This window comes from Haliaeetus leucocephalus, unplaced genomic scaffold, assembly GCF_000737465.1.
Source record: "Haliaeetus leucocephalus isolate CR32 unplaced genomic scaffold, Haliaeetus_leucocephalus-4.0 Scaffold373, whole genome shotgun sequence".
In the NCBI taxonomy this organism is placed as follows: domain Eukaryota; kingdom Metazoa; phylum Chordata; class Aves; order Accipitriformes; family Accipitridae; genus Haliaeetus; species Haliaeetus leucocephalus.
Window position 1 is genome coordinate 4582533 of NW_010972809.1, and position 21576 is coordinate 4604108.

Below are 21576 nucleotides of genomic sequence, written 5' to 3' on the forward strand. Positions count from 1 at the left end.
CCTCGGCCGCCGGGAAGCCGCCGGGAGCCGGCTCCGGCTGGGACTCGCAGGCCTTGCCGCCCGAGGCGGGTGCCTCGGGGGCTCCTTGCCCCTCGGCGCCGGCGGGGCCGACGGAGGGGATGAGGGTCGGCAGGGCGATGTTCAGGATCTGCAAGCCGGGAAGGTGGGCCTGCGGGCTGGGGTTGCCCTGCGGGGCCGCGCCGGCGGTCAGAACCTGGAGGCCCACGGCGTTGAGGGTAATTCCCGAAGGGCGCATCTGCGGGGCGATGTTCGTGTTTGCCAGGCCCAAGATGTTCACCGTCTCCACGCCCAGCGGCGGCAGGGGCTGCAGGCCGGGCGTGCCGAGACCCGGGATGCCCGGCACGCTCACCTGGCCGATGGGAATGCACGGCACGACGCTGTTCACCTCGGCGACTCCCACGGGATTGGCGGCGGTGCCGGCGGCCGCGCCGCCCGCCTCGCCGAGGGCGCTGGTAGTTCTGTGAATCACGCCGACGGCAGGGATGGTGAGCTGCACCGGCCCCGCCTGGATGGGGACGAAGGCGGAGTAGGCGGCCAGGCCGGCGGGGACCACCTGAATCCCCCCGACCGGCACCGTGCCGTAGGGCGCCTTGGCTTGCCGCTGCGAGTGCAGGGGGAGGTGGCTGAAGAGGTGAGTCTGGGGAGCCCTCAGCTCGGCGGCGTGCTGCGGGCACCCGGCCGGCTTCTCCTCTGGGATTTCGGCATAGGGCGACGGCGCCGCGGTCGGCATGCTGCTGTCCACCAGCGAGGAGGGAGAGCTGACGGAGGGCGTGCTCTGGGAGAGAACAACACAGGCGTGTTAATGCGGCGGCCACCGCTACCCTCAAGTGAAACGAAAACGCGAGGTAGCCGGGAGCGCTTCCCACACTCCCTTTTAAGAAAAAACAACAACAAACTGGTTCACAGTATATACTGCCCAGCTTGAACAATGAACTAATTTCCTTCCTTTCTTTTTCCAACTCCTTCCTCGCCCACTAATTGAATTTTCCTCTCCTAATTACCCTGGCTAATTTCTCTTGAACGCTAGGACTTGAAAACATTGCTGAATATCCTTTGTATGTGTTTTTTAAGGAGTGAGAAGGCTTTGGAGAACTGTTTTCTGTGGAAATCACCTCAGGCGAGAAGGGTGAATGAGCACAACCTGGCTTTTTTGATGCACCGGGTTCCTCTAGTGGAGCCGTTACAGCCTCTGGCAGGCAGAGGCAGCATCACGGCATGTTTGTCCGTAGGCGCTTCTAACGCGGAAGATGGGCGATAAGCAACGACAAGAGATGGATGACAACTACAGCACCCACAGAAGCGGAGGTGACAGGCAGATACTGGAGTGAGACATAGAACTCACATCCCACTGTTGCCTCAGCTCGCTGTGATTTGGTGCCTAAACCTGGACTGATAATCATATTTATATGTTCCCTTTTCTTCTCATATAGCCTGTGCTACCAACCAAGGCCGGCAACTCCTTTCCTAAAAATTCCTAAAACGAGAAGTCTTAAACTGCAATTGCAATCTCGCAGTATCTTTTCATTTTAGGCATATTCATAACATATAAAGAGTGGTGCAACCTTATTTAGTTTATATAGTCCTAGTAATTCTGTGGTTTTGACCAAACTTAAGAAATCTCTACAGTAGACACAAAACTGAAACACAAACAGAAATGCTTTTGAAAACTGCTGGTAAGAAATGTATTGGTTAAAGGACAATATGATTTACTGACTATGCAGTGCCGATCAGTCTAAATGGGAAGAAGGGTGTGAGAAGGAAGCCAACATCTTTCTCAGAATTAAGTCCTGTCTGACACCTCTCAAGAAATCCTGATAAACTGATATGGATGCTTTCGAAGGAATATACAACAGCCTTCCTGAGCTGTCTCGATCCCTTCTCTCGATTGCAAGAAGTGGGATCCAAACTATTCACAATAGGAACAAACTGTAGATTAACCATCAGACACACAGCTGCCACTTCTTTTGATCTGGGAAAGGAGGAGGTAGTCTGGAAAGAATTACTGCCTTGTTTGACTTAATGTGCCTTTTTTTTTTTTTTTTTTAATATATTAATGTAGACAATCATTAGAGCTATATTAATGAGGACCTTTCAACATTTTTAATTGTGTGAATATTTTCTTGAGGCTTCAGTGGTTCTGTGTGATGAGGGAGTAAACTCAGTCAAATGTCTTTCTGGTATCTACTGGCAACAACTGAAACCCCAAATCCAAATATTAAGATCCTACCCCTTTTGTGGCAGGTATATACAGTGATCAGAGACCACTACATTTTATTCTATGTCATACTACAAAATCGCTCCAATTTACATTTGCCACATGGACTCACAGTTCTCATAAGCAGGAATGAACCTGTGTCAAACAAGGAAATGCAGCAATAATTTTTACTGTTTCTCCTTGCCAATGGTTCACTATCTTAAATTTTGTAAAAAAATCAATCCAGCAGTACAGATTTTCAAAGAAAAAACAAGCCAGTAAGTACTTAAACTAGAATGAAATTTTTACTTACTGCTTAAGATTTTGAAAATTTCCAGCTGCTTATTTTTTGTATAACTGCATGCATATACTATTTGTAAAAACTGCATTCATCACAGAGAAGGCAGTAATTACTCCTTTATTTAAACTACATTTTGCATCACAGTTTTCAGAGCATTATTCGGGAAAGCTCTAATGCCTTCATGGTCTGCAGTAAGAATTCAAAACTTTCAAGAGATATCCTTATGGTCAATCACGTCTGTGACTTGTACTGTCCCCATTACAGTCCATTAAAATATTGCTGAATTGTAAAAGGCTTAACACCTGGCAGTTCCTCTCTGTGATTTCCTCAGCAATTTTAAAGACAACAGTCGCCAAAATTACTGAACGCTCCTGCAGCCTTGCACACAGACTGACCTCATCTTTTTGCACACTGCTCTGAAGAGCCATGTGTTTAGAATAGGCATGGGCAAAATTGATCCTTTTCTGATCAAAATGTTCTTTCAGCTTGGAGGAAAAATGAGAGCACTGGGAACTCAGGTCTCTGTTGTGCGCTTGTCTCTCCTTTTGTTATTGTGCAAGGGCAATCTCCTAGTTTCACTGGAACATCTGGTATTCTTTCTAATTCTATTATTAAGCATATTTGGAGGAGAGATAAGCAATTGCACAATTTTTTTACAGTGATAAGGCAAAAACCTTTGGGACTAGATTAACTTCCCTTGGGAATTACCAATGATTCTATCGTCATATTTCAGAGTGAAATGACTTCTGAATTCTATCACTTTCCTCTGAAAACTTCATAACCACCACCATATGTTCATTTTACATTTCTGTTATATCCCTTCTTATTTGAAATACAATCTACTAGCTTCAAACTTCAGCCTAAACGACCATGTTACAATTAATCCTTTCAGGGAGAATACAATAAAAACTAAGAATTTGAAAAGCAGTGTTCCTACAACATTGTTGTTTCTAGAGTCCTACACATTTGTGCTAGGATTATTTTCAGCCCTCTTAAAGATGCATCGGCCAACAACTCGAAGAATGAAGGAAAGGGCGAACATTTTGAACTTTGAAAAATTTCCAGAAAGATCTTTAAAAGGAGGATTTAAAGTCCCACTCTCTCCCCCAGAGTCAGATAACTCCTACCTTTGTAAGAGCTGCAGTTGATATTAAGGGGTGGCCCAAGGCTGCTTCTGCATCGGGGTAATCCACAGACATCTGGCGACCTGGAGATGTAGGAGGGACGTCCGCCGGTGCCGCACTAGCACTGCGAGGACCCGCTCCTCTCTCCTGGGCTTTATCCTCCTGTGCTTCCTGATGGGTGAATTCTGCTGGTGACCTGGAGGTCCTGCTAACTGACTGCACCGCGCTAAGGACAGTCATCTTCGTCAGCAGTGCTTTTGGCAGACCGTCCATAGAGTCCGTGTGAACCCCAGCAAAACAGTCTGGAAGCCTGATGTCTTCATCAGTGCTGGTGGCATCCTGCAGGCTGTGTCGAGAGGGGTGATGCTGGGGGCTGGCCGTCACCGAGGGGGTTGTGGATAGGACTGACTCAGCCTGGCTGTCTTCATCATCATCTTCATTGTCATTTTCATCTTCATCTGCACCATCAGACTCCTCCACATCATATCCTGACCGGTCATAGCCAAATCTTTGCTTCTCACCTGCAAAAGTGGGAATTAGAAGGTAAGCCAATGAAGGTCCTGGACTGATTGGAAAGGAGGTGGGAGGGAGTAATTAGAAACACCAAAAAAATCACATGGCGCGTGCGTTTTTCAGTCACATCCCACTGCATCAAAGCAACAGGGAAGATTTTCATTTTTGTTCTTATTTCCAGTGTACGTATTTAATTATATAGCTACATAATCTTTCATCTTCTGCTTCCGTGTTGTTTTTAACCTTCTGGATATGGCTGTTTTCTTTTAAGCCATTTATAACCATTTGCTCAAAGTCACCCTTCACTCTTTCGCTTGGGGAGATGTGAGCAGATTCCCGGTTCATTAAGTTCCCAGTGACGACATACGAAGCTGGTCTGCCAACCTTAGCGGTGGGATATTCTCTAGCTGGTTCTGACTCATAAGTGGGTGTCCTTGTACCTAAATGAATCACTGCTGCAAAGGTTTTTGAAGGATGCAAACAGAAAGACTGGAGGCTGTTAGTCAGGAATCTGTCTCGTTAACAGGCAAAAGAGACCAAAATTAGACCTTACCAGATTTCTTCACTTTGCTAATGTTTTGAAAGGTGTATTAACAAATCACCCACTATGTCCTAGGAGGCAAGAAAGCCCTAATCCTTTCAAAACTTACCTACACTGCTCACATTAAGAAGCCCTCCTGACTTCAAGTCATAAAGCCAAACTGCTGTCTAGTGGTAAACTTCTCTACAAAATACAGCTCTACTGCAGCTTTTCACCTTCTTTTATATCGTAACTTGGAAAGAAAGAATCATCTTTCGTAAAGGACAGAAAATCCCATCTGCTGTATCAGATTCCAAGCCAGACTGTCTGGGATCATATTTTATAAAAGACAAAATGCTTTGAATGCACTAATATTTTATATTCGATTAAAGGTCTGTCTGCTGAGCTGTCCAAAAAAAATATCAGCATAAAAATCATTTGGCTCTGCAAAAGCAATGATGGCTGGTTAGTTAAAATCTCAGAGATCCTGCTCTAGAAATCTACAAAGCAACTTACCATCAAAATGAACGATTCTGAAAAAAATCAGACCCTTAAAAGAATTTGAAGGTACTACCAATACTTGAGGCTGCTACGTTACTAAAACCAAAATAAGCACCTTGAACTCCAGGTAAAATAAATGAGTTTAATTGAGCTACCTCTCAATAAGTTACCCACCATTATAAGCCTTTATGGTTTCAAATGAGCAATGCAATTAGGAATGAGACTAATAGCTGCTTTGAAAAAATCCCTCTATAATGACTTTGCCCCTCTTTGCCTACACAGTAATTTGTACATTAACTAAATATGGAAACTATAGATTTTCTACATTTACTACAGCAGGCATGAAACTGAAATGTTATTAAAAATAGCCCAAATCCTCCAGGTCATTGGAACGATGCTAACAAAAATATTTTTTAGAATTTTAAATAGTCTTCACTTATAATTCTCATCTACAGACAAAGCTGTTCAAAAAAGAAAATACATTTTAGTGGAAAAATTAATTCAGTAAGGTCCATTCCAAAAATATGGCAAGTCGGATTGTTAAAAATATTATTAACAAAACCACATGGACTTATTCAACATTTATTTTCCTCTATACTTCTGCCATTTCTCTTCTTCACACAAACAGTGTTTCTTCATCATTAATTTGCAAAGCAAACACATCTGAAATGTTAGAACCTCTACATATGTTTGATTTCTGAATGGAAATAACTTCCCCCAATGCCTCTGTAACAGATCTTGAAGACTTCTCCATGTTTTACATCTAAAGGGTGACCCATGCGTTTCCTGCAACTCTTTAAATAACGCATGGGGCATTGCAAAGTCTCGGGTTTCAGTCTGTACTCCCTCTTAATTTTGGTCTATTTACCAACACGACATAACTATTCTCTGGGAAATCCTACTGTTTCTTTTCTTTTATTCTCCCTCTCTCCACACGAATCACATTTTCTATGAAAGTTGATGTCAATCACGAATGACTGTCTCCACTGGCAAGAGAAACTACCTGAAGTGATTAGACTGACTTGTCACATTTGTAAAGCAAGGAAAACATATGCTCAAACAATGCCCTGATTTATAATAAGAAACTATCTTTTTTCAAATCAACATTGAAAAACACTACAGGATTTACTAGCAAACGCTGCTTACGTAGAAATTTTCTGTGTACGTCTCATCTTTCCAGAATAAAACCGTGGAAAGGGAAAGGGGACCCATGTGTGGGACATAGATTCCTTACATGCAGGACTCGGTGGGATATCATTTCCCTCTATTGTTTCCCTGTTTACCTCCACCCATTGGCCAGCTTCTATTTAAGCGTGGTTACCTGGAGCCAGAGCCTGCAGTGTGGGCGAGGTGACGGCGATGAATGTGGTTCCCTTACTCCCACACCGCTTCGCAACATCAGATGAAAAAAAACACCCATTCCTGACTTGCTAGCTCTGGCAATGCACAAAGGAACGCTCTGCTCTGGCTTTTATACCCACCTGTATGTTTGCTGAAACAAGAGGTGCCCAAGCTTTTGTAATTAGTGATCCCGTTAAGCATTGCTGTAAATCAGTGGAGTTGTGAGAGGACCTGATACTGGAGTTTTAAGCGGTGGAAGACCCGGGCAGGTTATGGCTCTTCTCTGAATGAGGCATCGAGCTGAGGCTGTGACCGCTCCTTGCGGGGAAAGGCTCTTTTCCAAGCACTGTCTTGTTAACCAAGTAGTATTGGCCCCGATCCATTTTAGTAATGGTGCGCTGCCTACTAAAGTTCCCTTGCAGTTTTAATTGGGGAAAAATTAATTCTTCGCTTCCTATCTTAAACTATGCACAATTATAACCATATGCTTATGTAGCTGATATATATAACTAGAACTGACTCAATTTCCAAAGGGAACAAAATGACTTCTCTGTTTCACTTTGTATAAGGTTGTCAAGCAGTGTGGGATATTCTAGAATGAAGGATGTGTCATAAATTTAAAGGCCACTAGCATATGGGGAAATGGCTTTTGGCATGAAAGTTCACAGTTGTTTTTTTTAAAAAAAGAAAACAGGAAGAAAGTTTCACACTATTAAGTGAAGTCTTTATGAAAGCTACTTCTCTTTCAAATTTGTAACTCTCACCATTTTAACAGAAAGACTGTTCAAGACTGCCTCAATTTTTTAGAATCAGTGTTTCTGGAAGACTAGGGAATGTCTCTCAACCTCTGTCAACTGCTGCAATCTTTTCTTTTAAACCCTTAGCAAGACTCTTTCTTCTTTCTCAACTTCACAGAAGAGAGGAACTTTTGGCTACGGACATGAACTCTGCAAAAATTAGGAACAGCTGGAAATAAAGGTATAATAGAAACGTGGACACAACTACTGATTGGGGATTTTGCTCACATGGCAGATATATTTAATAAAATTCAGTTTTTAATCCTAGGTATTGAAGTAAGTGTACACAAATCATGGGCAAAAATCATCTTAGTCCTTCATTTATTTTGTTGTCGGTCCTCATTTAGTTAATCAGCTCTGTATTGTGTTTGTGGTGTTGATGAGCTTGTTGGCTAAGGCTCTGTTATACTGACATTTTGGCTCAAAGTGGGGAAAGAAAAAGCTTCAAGTTCTTCAGCACAATAGCATTAGCTGGACTTATCAGCATCCTAATATGTCCATTAGTGAAGCGCCTGGGGCTGATAAGCCCATGAACTGCTTTTTCCAGTTGTGATGCTATGGATTAGGTAACTGAAATAGGTCTCTCTATGTACTTTAAAGTTCTTCATTTTAAAAGTTTCTCCTAGAAGAATCCTTACTGTATATGGTTTTAACAATGGCCATATAATTATCTTCATACTGCAAAGTACTAAAAGAAAGGTTCTTCAGAATCTCAACTTAACAGCTTTTAATTTTAACTGCGATATTATCATCAATTAGTCCATCACATGACCTGACTTATCAGGCCCTGCTACAGACTTAGCAATTTCTGCACCAAATCTAATGATAAAGTTCAATGGCTTATAATAGTCATATTTGGTCATAACTTAATCACATTTAGGCAGATTTTCACATAAAGAGCAAAATGTTAATTTTCTTTCTTTCACTGTCAGAAAGACGAGAAGGAACCGAAAATATAAGTCCAGACTGCTGAAGTTTTACACATTCCCAAGCAAATGGACAGTTATGTAGATAACTATAGGATTGCTATTAGCTCTACTTACACAGATTAAAGACATAGCTTACTAAGTATCTGCCTGTCTGTTCACTATCTATTCCCATCTAAATTTAAATTTACTAAATTCATTGGCTTTTAGCACCTGAGCAATACAAAGCAGTGTTTGTCACCTCAAATTGCGTTAAGTATCTTCAGTTATGGATTAATATCTACATAAAAGCATTTAAAAATCAAGCATCTGTTCCGTATCATATATTCCTCATCAAACTCAAGGAAAAATATATACTATGGCAATAAAGGCGGAAATATTTTTTAGTATGTCATCATATTATCATAAACTTGAAAGTAAGGTCTGTATGTCATCAATGCACTCTCCTATTTTTCTAAACAATTACAAGCTTAGACTCACTCGCCTTTCACCCATTGCATTAGTCTTGTAACAGACTGTTCCACAACCATGCAAACAAATTATAAAGAGGGTAAAACAAAGTACTGTGAAATAGCACTAGCATCTGTAGCCAAACTTGCTGTCTTCCTGTCTCCCTAAGTTTGTTCACAGGCTTCACTTGACTGATTTCAGTCTTGCTTCAGCTACTGTCCACTGCTCATCACCATCAACCAGGACCCACAGTGACATCTACTGGGTTAAATTCAGACTGGTAATAGCCAGTGCTCCTCAGAAATGTGTCAAAACCCACCCCCCAACGCCCAAAACCCCCCAAAAGCCCAACCCAACCAAACTGTGGGCTTTTGACTTTCATTCCTAAGAGTATGGAAAGTAACAAAGTAAAACTAACCAAAAAAGTAAGAGTAACCTCTGTTTAAAGAGGTTATTTACATCTAAGCCTTTCTGAGTAACCTGTATATTGTAAACCAACCCTAGCACTAGGTAGTCTATTCCTAAGCTATAGGTGTAGGGCTCCACCATGCTTAATGTACATCTAGTTGAAGACTAGATACTGATATTAAAAAAAAAAAAATTAAAAAAAATCTTTCTTGTAAGCTATACAGAACCAGCCTTCCATTCTATTTGCAAAAGGAGGATATTATTGCAGGATTTTAATTTATTTTCACTCCTTAAATGTAGGTGCAGTGAAAACACAGACTGAGTCATGATTAAGCTAATGAAGAGCCATGGAAACTCACTTAAGATCTACTATAAGTAATATATAGCTAATTAACTTAGAGCCATTGTATCTTTAGAAGGCTTTATTTAATACTGCAGAAAATGAAAGTTTTTTTTTAATATATATATGTGTGTGTATGTATATAAAAATACATATCTGAAACTTACAATTAGGTATTTTCACTGGTAAAGTAATGAATATTTTGGAATAAAATTTCTCCACTGAGACAATTTAAATAAGTTCTGCCCATCTACCGACTTCATTATTAAATAACTATCTTGTGCAAGTTTACTCAGACATACCGTACCACTCATACATTAGCTTACATATGAAATATTACAGCTTTAAAGTTTGTAACTGTTTTAATTTGAAGACAAATTATTGTTGTTTTTAAGACTGCACAGCAGTCTTAAAAATGTTGGGTCAACGTGGCCAAAGAGGATATCCCCAGTTGCAGTCTGTCACACTGAACAGTTCACCTCGTCTGACAATTTAATTCAGATATTAACATTCCTTACATTTTAACCCTGTATTTTGGTGATAAGAGCATTCCGAAGAGCAGAAGATGAAAGATAAATGGATGAGGGAATGGTTTTGAATACAAAAAGCCAGGCCAGAAAGTATTTACTAATACCCAAATGATGACAAGTCCAAATACAAAGAATGCTATGTTAAAAGCTCTGATCACATATAGTTTCAGACAGCTAGAGTGCATCTCTTTCTTTTTTTCCCTAGACGTTACAGCACAACAAGATTTCTGCTTCTCAGATTACTGGAAAAACAAGCTCTCTGTGTGTGCGTGCGCATGCGTGCCTGCGTTCAGGATTGAGCACAGTTTGCATTCCTTATGCAATCTGCATGCACTATTAATCTGTACTGCTATCAGGTGAAAGCTGATTTCTCATATGAATCTAAAAAAAATTATATATTCAAATAATCGTGATTGCCTATGCTTTAAAAAAACTACATAAAAACAGAACCAGCAAATTCCTTAGTAAATAAAAAGCTTTGTTAAATTTCTGGCTAATTCTCTAATTCAAAGTGTGGTGGAAGACATACAGCTTAGTTATTCTAAACAAAGGCGCAGACCTTTTTATTGCCATAAGAATAATCAGTATTCCAAATGTTCGGATGACAAATTAGATAAGAGACAGACAGACAGACAGACATTCTATGGGTCAGGAAAGAGGCCAACCTCACACGGCCTACAGTAAGAAGAAGTTTTTTTTCTGAGGTCATAATTATTTCTTATCAGATCCTCTGCACCTTCCTCTACAGCCTCTCACATTGCCTTCCAAGTGAGGAAAGAGATGGGGCCGGGCAGACCCCTGTCTAAGAGAGAGATCATTTTTAACAACCACGCAACTCCTGAAGTAAAAAATATATGTGCTTAAAGACGTCGTTTTTTAAAGCACCAAAACAATACGTGACACAAACCTGCCAGCAGCACACGTCAGAAGGAGGAGGGGTGAAAGGGCCAAAGATGTGATGCCACAAGTGCAGCTCAGCACCCAAGGCCCATCACGTTTTCCTCTGTGAGTGACAGACTGCCGGCAGGGCTGTCCCTAGAGCCCAGACCTGGCACGAGCGGTGCTGGCCCCAAATGTGAGCACTGCTGCGCTGCCCTGGGGAAAGGGCAGCGAAGAGGTGGTTGAAATCACTTTGGTAACCCAGACTGCCTAGACACCTCAAAAAAAAAAAAAAAAAAAATTCAATCACATTCAAATGTAGCCAAAAAAATCAGCATGTACAGGATTTAGGAGAGGGCATGTATGCAAATACTTCACACTTTTTTTTCCTTGCTGACTCTTTGCCTTAAAAATGGGCCAACAAGCAAGTTTCTGAATTATCATGAGAACTACCTTCAAGTGTGGCCAGGTGAGCTGAGAGATGAAATCACACTTTTAAAGTGTACAGTTGCTCACTGAATTTACATGGATAATTGTAAATGCCCTGTATTATGCAGCAACTGCAGAGGCTTGACTGGTTTGGCTGCAGCAAACGCGTGTTTATCATGGGCTTCATTACTCTGCTTCTTGGATGGGACTTTTGTGCTGAGCTTTGTGATGCACAGCTGGTTTTGCTATGGGTACCTGAGCCAGATCTTTTAGAAAAGGTAGGGATTTTATCACTGAGTTGTTTTTTGGTTTGGGGTTCTTAGTTAAAGAAAGAAGTGCTACCTTCTCTATTCTGAAAAATAAAATAAAAAAACGCCAAAACACTGCGGTCTCAAAATTTCTGGAAGAATTTCATGGATTATGTAGTGAATCCTCTTGAATGTTTGTCTTGCTTTTTTCCCAAAATAGAGTATTTATTTTATTAAGTAATTACTGTGCTGAAACAAAGAATGTATTTGAGGGAATATATAATATATTTATACTATGTTTACAGACACCTGTACGTGGTATGTAAGAAGAGAGTCTCTCTCTCTCAACTAAACAGTCTTAGAGCCAAAGAAAAACAATCTTTCAACAAATGTCTGAAATGGCTTACTTCTACCAGCTGTTACTGATAATTCTGTTAACATTTGAAACATTTCCCATTATATTATAACCATAAATGCAGTTTTTAATGTATGCAATTGGGAATATCGATTTATCAATCAATAAAATGTCTTCAGTTCCTATTAAGTGGAAATACCTGTTCAGCTGTAGTTTATAAAACTAAATAAAATGTCAAAAGCTACAGAACACGCAACAAAGTTGCGACGATTTTTCTGTCATGTAAAGGCTGAAAATGTTAACAAAAACTGTTCCTCTGTGAGAAAAGGACAGTAATTTGTACTGCCGCTTATCTTCCGTTATTTATTTGGTACCTCAAATTACAAAGGGGGACATGCTTTTAGCTTACCAAAAAGGAATATATCGAAGAATGCCAAAAAAGGGAAAATGCAGGTTTCTTTGTACCTAGCGCACTACTGAATCATACCAGCTGAGTCATATTCCCAGCATTATTTAGAATTAGATTCAAGCTGATTCGCTTATTCTGCTAGCGGTTGTCATATGGGAGCAAGTGCATTCATCTTTCTTGCCCTTTACTGTTTAAATAAAGATCCCCACTGCTTTCTTTTCTCAAAATATCATCCACGATCTAATAAACTATTCCACTGAAAGAAGAAAAATACAACAAGGCAAGGCAACACGATGCATGTCCCTGCTGCGAAACGGGAGGAAGGAGAAAATGCTACCACTGCACTGGACATGCTGAGATCCGAAACAGTCCTAATGCACAATCCTGTTCTCCATCTCACTGCATCTGGTGCAGCTACATCTTTCTTATCATGCTGAGCAAAACCCACACGAACCAGTCTGGCCCTCTTTGACTGTCTGCGATCTCAGCTCCTCTTCAGCGGGGCCATCGCAGGATGTGGGAAGTGCAGAATTCCAATTATTAGCAAATACATTCATTTTTGATAACACTCTCATCACTAATGAAGAAGTAGAACAGGTCAAGATGAATGATGTTCAGAATTTCTAAATGATCTCTATCTGATGATTTATGTCCAATTATTTGTGAAGAAGGACAGAACTCTACACTAGAAGATGTTTAGCCACCTTGCAAAGCACTCAGCAACATATTTGTGATTTGGGTGACATGTTAGTGATGTAGTTTTTATGAAATGAGCATCTCAAAACTTTGACAATTTAATGCACAACTATTTTCAAAGAAACACTACACTTGACTACCTTTTTTTCTAGGCAAACAGCTGTTTTTCTGGTATTTTCAGTCCTGTCATATTTATCTGTGAAACCGATAAAGTTTAACTGCATAACACTTTGTGTTATGCAGCAATTTATCTTTAGCATATGCTTGTCATTTCTTCTGGTGAAAGTTTTTCCAGTATTTCTTGCTCCCTTGGACTAGCTTCTAAGATTTTTATCTCTCTATCTTTTCCCTGTACAAGAATTTAAAAGCTTTGGAAAAGAAAGGGTAAGAAACTGGGATGACAAAATAAATACAAAAATGCACTAAAGAAAGAAGATTTTAATTTCTTACCAAATTCTTCTTCTCCATCCTGGTCATCTATTAAGCCTACTGAGACTCCCAAATCCATGCATTTCTTGCTATGTGCCTTTGACTTCATATGTTTTGTTAAATTTCCTTAAAAAAAAAAAAAAGAGAGAAAAATTAACTGCTCTGTGACTATACAAATGTATACAAATATACGCTCAAAATATCTGTATCTTATTCAGCTGCATTTATAACCACCTGTATAATTTGATTTCACACTTGATAGAACCTTGCCCCTCAATGCAAGCTGTCAAGGGCTGTAGCAGATTCACCATCCTGAATACTACTAGCTCTCTGGCTACATTTCATGAAGTTCTCTATTGAGATAAAATAGGATGGAAACCCTAGATGATGATGTATTTTGCATTGGTGTAAAAGATCCCTCATTTGTTTATGGCAAAGTATAAAAAAGGCTGATTCAGCCTTCAAAGTCATGTTGACAGAAAACTACTGCGTGAAACTAAAGTTCATATCTTGCAGCTCTTTTAGTATTTGATGGATTCTATTTTTAGTGTAATCATTTGCACTGCTGATCAAAACAAACAGATTAATTTTATTCAAAATCAGAGCATGAACATATTTGATCTGAATCTCAAAAGTGAACGCATAACTGCTGAGAGGCCCCACAGGCTGCTCTCCCCTTCTCCTTTGAAAAAAAAAATATAGTGAATATCATCAAGAAAAGGTTAAGAGTAGATCAGAGATCTGTAAATGATGACATTTGTGCAAAGTATGTTATTATAAGTAACTGCTCACTTTATACTTACACTTCCTATTGTCTCTCAAAAAACTGTTTCTTTCAGGTATTTCAGTAGGAGAAATTACAGTGGGTGAAATGATGACTCTTCTATGTTTATGGAGTACTTTACTCCTATTTTGAAAGGAAGGTAGTAATTCACCCCAAATTCTGAAATAATTGTTATGAAGCTATATGACTATATTGTCTCACAAATAGCAAATTTCCCAGCTTTCCATCCTGCATGAAGTTGCTGGCTGCACTGTCCTGTCATGAAGGGTGGTTTACCAAACACCCAACTGCGTGACTGACTCTGCCAGCAGCAATGGCAACAGCCGGGCATAGCAACTGCAGAAGAGGAGCGAATACAAGTGTCTGCTGTAACTGAAACTAGGGAGAATTCCAAATGGGCAGAACTTGGTTACTTGAACTTGGCCAGCGTGCCTACTCGGCAAAAACCATAATCAGAATTTTTTGGGTTCACACTGGCATTTCATCTTAAAGGCAACGTGATGACCCAGTGTGTCAGGATGCAGAGAGAGGTTTTGACAAACCTAAAGACTATCCATCCCACTTTCTCAGCACTGGGTTATTTCTTGGAAGTTTTCCACCCAACTGCTGAGTAGTCTCAAACCCACTAAAAATGCAAATGTTTCTGAGGTTACAGCTGGGGGGGGATTATTGCTAAATGATGTTCAAAGCCAAGAAAAATTTTACCGCTTAGAATTTTTTCAGTGAAAGTATTTTGGCTGTGAACTTCTCTTGTCTCTTTCACTTATTTTGAGTCCTGGATCTATCACTGTTTAATATACCGCCTGCTTAAACTAGCATGCATTTAAACATCTGATGTAAGTAGGCTTTAAAAAGTAGGGGTTCATCTTTGGGTCTTTGAAAGTCAAGCGCAAAGTGAACCTTGTCCTTCAAGGGTATAAAAAACATTTTAATATAGTAATTTAATAAAGGCCAATTTCTTTCCTAGAGCAATTAGTTGAGTGCCAATATGAGTACGATATATGTCAATGTCATACCTCCAAAAGGTCACCACTAGAACTTAAAATTCTGTGTTCCCATCCCCATCTAGTATGAGCAGCTAACCAGCTCACTTGTCTTCACCTAACTGTCATCATACTCCCATATGATTTCCCTCTTCCACTCTAATTTCTCACCCACTGTGACATGCCATACAGCTCATTCATATAAAGATGTGATTATCTGAATAAACATAAAGAAGAAAAAGGAAAAGAAGGAAATCAGAAACTGCAAGTATTTGAAGCATTAGACAATAAAACTTTACAGAGGCAACTTCTTCAGCTTATGAACAGCCAAATGTGAGAAGGAAAGAATTATACTTTAAAGTAGAAAGAAAAAAGGGTAAAAATGTACACAGAAAAGTACCCCTACCTTTAGTTTTGAAGGAAAAGTTGCAGTAATTGCAGTGGTAAGGACGGACGTCTGTATGTGTGCGAATATGCTTCTTCAGCATGCTGGGTTTCTTGCAACGTATTCCACATTCTTCACAGATATACTTCCCTCTCCCTCTCCCTCGAACATACACATAGTCTTCATTTGACTTGTACCTAGTAACAGTGCCATAACAGTAAGGCAATCAGTTGTAATGGAAAATTATTTTAGTTAGAAACCCTAATCTACCAGAATTTTAAAAATAATATAACAGATGAAAATGAATGACTGACAAACCCAATCATGCTCTTTTTCTGCTCAACTTTTGCATTTATTTGTTAAACTCATATCTAGATTTTTCACTAGGTAATCACGGACTTGTTTAGGAATAACGGCATACCTTTTTTAATAAAGGTACCGTTTGACACTAAGCATTTAAAGATTTCAAATTTCCTCTTTGCAACACAGGAACATACTTTTTTAAAGTGTCAGTTCTTGGAAGCAGGTTTGGGCACCATGAGGAAGCTCTGAAAGAGCATCTTTGAGGCTCTGCGTTGGATGCAGAAAAGGAACAACATTAGTTACGACAATGGGAAAGTCTTTAAAAATCCCTATCAATGTGCTCTGGACTCAGCCTGCTGGGACTGTCTCTAGATGGAAAAAGTCAAATCAGATTCAGTTACACCCTTCATATCTCTGCTCAAGGATGCCAAAGGTTGCACTTAGCTTTTTTTGACCTGCTCCCTGCAATGTTTGGATCTGAGCAGAGACACGTAGCAATGTTTTACCTGGGCAGCTGGTAACGGCTTAACTGCTGGCCTAGACTGGATTCAAACTGGGAACTAGTAAATGGAAAGCCCTAGAGCCCACCACCAATTATGAGAATAATAAAATATGCACCATTTGTGCTCAAAATTTTTGGTTGGAAGTGTCATTGGCACTTTTCTACTAAAAAAATCTGTTTTATAAGGATGTTGTACATGGCACAACACTGTGGCTACAGCAACTGTTATTCATATCAGGCAACCGATTTAAAGTATTACAGTGCATGGACGATGGCTCTCAGTAAATATTTCCATGGCACTTCTCAAATCAGGAGTTCTCCAGCCTGCGTATGCCACAGCGAACTGCCAGACAGAGCCTGTACTGCAGTCTGCTGCTTAGCCCCTGGACTATATCCTCTCCGGCTACAGTTATACAACCTTATTGCAGAATAGGTATTATTTATCATGTAAGAAAAATATAGGAAAAAGAATTTACATCTATGGCTGTATCTAGCTGCCTTTACTGCTGATTAATGTTTGTCCTTTGGAAAAAAAAAAAGAAGTATTGCACTGCCTACTGTTCTTTATTTCATTACCCCCCTTGTAACTCTCATGGCTCCATGCTTCTGATGACTTTCCATTTTTCTTGGAAACATAAACCAACATCCACAGACCACAGTATGGGAACCGTTATTTAAAATAAATCAAACAGGAAGCAACATCTCTGCAAAGTCTAGAATCAAGGAAAAAATATCTTCCCAACGATATCTAATATATGAAGTTACAACACTTGCCCTCCATCAAATATTTTAACTCTTCTTGGTTCAGTTTTGATAAAGGAATTTTCTTTATCGTGCTCAGTGCTTGATTCAGAGTTTTCCTTATTGCTGAATTCAGTTGCAGCCATTTTTTTTCTGTTTAATGCTCGCTGAAAGAAAATGAGATATGCATATCATTAAAATTAGTATCTTTCATATGCCATTCAAACCTGTAAGTTACGATGAATAAAAGCATCAGAAAAGCCACAATTATAGTAACTGATTTTTAAAAAATGTTAAGATACACGAAACAACAAAAATCTTTTGCTAAACTTCTTCTCTATTATGCATTGACTATTTGTGGACTGGTAAATCTACATGGAGATTATGGCACTGTAGGAAACCAGGAATGTTTTGAATCTGCAGTAGGAGATGCCTCTTTCTTCTTCTGGGAAGGTGAAGGTGATGTTTTTTAGCTCACAGATAGCCTTCTACAGAGAAAAGATGCTTACAGTCGAACCCGACTGCTTCCTGAACGGCTACAGCTTCGCTCCTCTGCCCTCGACGCAGCAACCGGACCACGCAGACGGGGCTCTGCAGCTGCATCACACGCTGTCCCCCCGCAACGTGGCAAAAAGGGGGAAACTTCAGCACGCAACCAGTTATCCGTGCTTTCTCCCCACTGCTCAGGTCCTGACTGGTTTCAGTAGCGCATCCCCAGCTCCAGCTGCCTGGTGCGGGTCCCGGGTCTCGCCCGCCAAGCCACAACCCGGCACTGCCTCCACGGCTGGCGGGGGCTTCTTTCCAGCGGCACAGCAAAGAGGAGAAGGGTGGGAAGGAGGAGGTGTACCAAGGGAAGATACTAACAGGTAACATTCCTGATTGCTAGGATTTTTCAAAAAAATATACCTGTTTTGGTGTGGAAATTGACCGTTCCCAATTTGGTGAGGTTATTAACAGAGGCTCCGGAACACTTCCAAAGCAGGACTCCACACTTAATTCCCACTGCCAGACCAAATGACAATAAAAAGTGTACCAGTTGTCTAGCAGAACAAAAATACATTTCTCCATTTCCCCTGATTATTAATTAAGGAACTTTTTTTTTCTTTCTTTTTTTTTTTTTCTTCTTCTTAAAGGAGGATGAGTGCCCCTAACATTTGCCAATTAAAATCTACTCCTTCCAAGTCTAGGATATTTATAAAATGGGCAACAATGAAGGAATGATCCAACTAGCCAGCAATTATTACTGCTGTATTTATAAACTGTTCTACCCACGTAGCTGGCACACTTACCACATTTGCTCATATTGATAAGTGAATAAAATGATGAGAGGAAAAAAAAAAGTCTGGCCTTATGTTTTCTACTCATTATAAAATTTAATGCTGTAAGCTTGCGAATTCTTGGCAAGAAGAATAACTTCACTGGCTGACTTAAAATGACTGATGAATTACACTGGTCTACATATATTGAAGGGTGACATAATTCTGGCAGCCGGTCCCTGCCCATAGTCCTCCATGCAGTCTCAGCCACCACCTTGACTTCCCACCTGATGCGGAATGTGGCTGATGAGCAATTAACACGGATCAGAGGAAAAGCATCTTCCTATTCAATTCAAAGTCCTATGAATCCGCACAGGCTGCAAGTACTACTCCAGTCCGCATGCCTTCATGCAGCCCTCTGATTGATTTGGGCTGGATTTTCAAATATCTGAGCAGTTCCACCAAAGCACACATGACAACTCTGCCTGTGTGTAGGAAGAAAGAAATTTCACCCTGCATGTTTTAACAGCATTCATACAAGGCGAAAGGAGATGTTCTGGATGAGAAATATCAGCAATAGAGCCTACCCTAGTAATTGCAACTCAGCCATGTTGTAGTTCCTATACACTACCTGGCACACAAATTGCTTTTGTTTCCAGTACAAACAAAGAGTAACAAGGTGACATTTGTAATTTAACAAGAAAAGAGTAGTGGAAAATACAGAATAGATACAATAAACCCAATACCACATAAATACTCCCAGCAGCTGGAATAACGCAATCTTTAAGTGCCTGATCTTTCAATCCTAAATACTAAGTGTTCTTTCCAGATTTAATTTTCAAGAATGAAAAGACAAAGGAAAAAGAAAGATTCCAGAAGTATTTGGCCCACGTTGTTATGCGAACTACAGTGAAACAGCATTACAATAAGTTGTATACCCACAAAAGCACCCAGAGTGCAAAAACTAACACAAGGCCAAATACCTCTGGATTCCCCCTGCTCCCCCTTTTTTTAACACACTTGTTTATGTACAGACATAAAATAGCCTAACATAGGTGTTCAAATTACTATTTACCTCCCACTGATGTACTTTAATTTACTGGTTATATGCTATTGTAGCAGTTGTTTCAGTGTCTTAAACGTGCAAAATGCTGCTATCACAGAGATGCTTTAACAGAAACACTGAGTTTCTGTCACAGAAATGCTCACTGACAACAAAAAAAGCAGTCTTTTTAATTTTCATGAAAAATTCCAAATTGATGCTGAAAAGGACTTGGGTCCTCTGTAGATTTTAAATAGCAGCCAGTCTCTAAGGAGCACGGGTTTCTTGCGTGGAAATCCTTTAACGTACCTCACCTAAAATCCCCCCAACCCCCACACGTACTAGTGGAAAGGGTAGAAGAACGGCAGTGCTGTAAAATGTTCCTCTCCATGATTACTTATGCCTTCCGTTTCTAACACAGTCTTCTCCCTCTTCTCCCACAGAGACAAGGACCATGATTCATTTCTACTTTACTTGTTTTGCTCCAATTTAACTCCACTGTCTTCAATTACTGGTATAAAACTGGAAAAAACCTGCTCTTAGGGCTGCCCAGAGACCACAGTTCAATAGATACTTCTGGTACTTTACAACATCCCTTGGAAAAAAAACATGCTTGCAGCCTGAATCATGAAAGTTATAAATTTCAGATTAGAATATTCATTAAACATTTTTCCCATTGGCACATGGCCACTTGAGGAAAATGTTTTTAATATCTTTAAACTTTTACTAGTTTACACATAAAAATCTTCTGCATTTAACTACTTTCCAGTGGTGAGCTGGACTGTTGTGGCACATCATCCAAGAAAGGAAAGCTTTCCAGTTAGGAGAAACTTTCCATTATTCTTCAGCCTATTCTTGCCTGAAAATCTTCACCCTGGAATACTGCACACATTACTGATTCACTTTAGAGAGGGGAGCCAAGATCAACGCGGGGGCTTGAGAAAGGGCTCCTGATACACCACCAATGACTTCAGGTGAGGAAAACTGGTGAAAAATAATAATAACTAGAACAATATAAAATAAAAACAGCAGGGAGATAAAATAAGCCCTTTCCATGCAGGTGAACCTCCTGTTACATTTTAACGTGCTGTACTCAATCCAGGAGCTTCTTTCACAATAACATTTTATGGTTTGTTCTCTGAATCACTGGAACGTGGCAACTTCACCTATTGCCTCTGAGCAGTGAATTGTGAAGAGCAAACAAAGTCCCAGGGTTCCTTATTGTTTGCATTTTGTTCACATGTCTCTTCATTTCCCATGGCATCTATTGTTGAAAGAATTGCCTTTTCTGTGACAGTGATTAGTAGCGGTTATGCAGCAGCATGAGATCTCTGTAAACACAACTTACTTCTGGGGGCAAACCCAGGAACAGTTCAGCAAGTCGCTTTATCTTAGTGAGAAGATCAGCAGTTAAAGCCCCACGAGCAGAATATGCCAAATGACTCTGGAAAGGGCTACGACTGTGAGCGAGGAGGTGAGGCATAACAGTGCCGCATTTTTATTATTATTTATAAAAATTGCTTTATAGTAGCACTTAAAGCTCTCCGTCAGGTCAGGGTTAAAATGTGCAAACCACTTGAGCAAACATAACCCCCAGAGACTTGCAACCTAAACTGTGGTTCCCGAAAGGAACTCAGGACCCCGCCAAGCTTTTAAGCAGGAAATCAATCACTTTTTTTTTTTTTTTGAGAATTATTTGCTAATCTGTTTGTTGGCTTTGTTTTTTTTTTAACGTAATATTAATTTCCAAAAGGACCCCCAACATTTTCCATCCTCAGGCTCAACCAGAAAAAAAGGTAGAATTACTGGGCCTGAACTGAATGAGAAACTGAATTCAGTTTTTGCTTTCTTTAAACATGGCTTCTGCGAGGAAGTTTCCAAGTTGGCATCAGCTATTCCATTACCAGGTCTAACTGGAGACTGGTGATACAGCAGTATATTGTAACAGCAGCAGCATCATCCTGGAAAGCAGCTGAAATCCTGCTGCCTGAGTCATTAGAAGGGAAAGCAGACAAACTTTGGAGGTGTTAGATCACAGTACCTATCAGGTCTTTGAAATTTTTAATTTCTGCCATCCTATACCTTGCTCATACAATCTGAGATGCCAATTAAACTTTAATTGGTGCTTTCTCACTGCACTTTCTTCCTTCATAATGGTTCTGAGTAAAA

The 21576-nt window shown here is 40.1% G+C and overlaps 1 protein-coding gene across 2 annotated transcripts in view; it reads right to left on the reverse strand.

The window, feature by feature from the left end:
- The window catches only part of HIVEP1 (human immunodeficiency virus type I enhancer binding protein 1), a 119532-nt gene that overhangs the window by 943 nt on the left and 97013 nt on the right, over positions 1–21576 (reverse strand). For both annotated transcript variants that reach the window (XM_010573216.1, XM_010573215.1), the window contains exons 5-9: positions 17143–17276; positions 15585–15760; positions 13433–13537; positions 3644–4161; positions 1–796 (exon numbers count right to left, since the gene is read on the reverse strand). The exon at positions 1–796 is cut by the window's left edge and continues 943 nt beyond it. In XM_010573216.1, coding sequence (XP_010571518.1) covers positions 1–796; positions 3644–4161; positions 13433–13537; positions 15585–15760; positions 17143–17276 — 1729 coding nt within the window. The remainder of the gene's footprint in view (positions 797–3643; positions 4162–13432; positions 13538–15584; positions 15761–17142; positions 17277–21576) is intronic.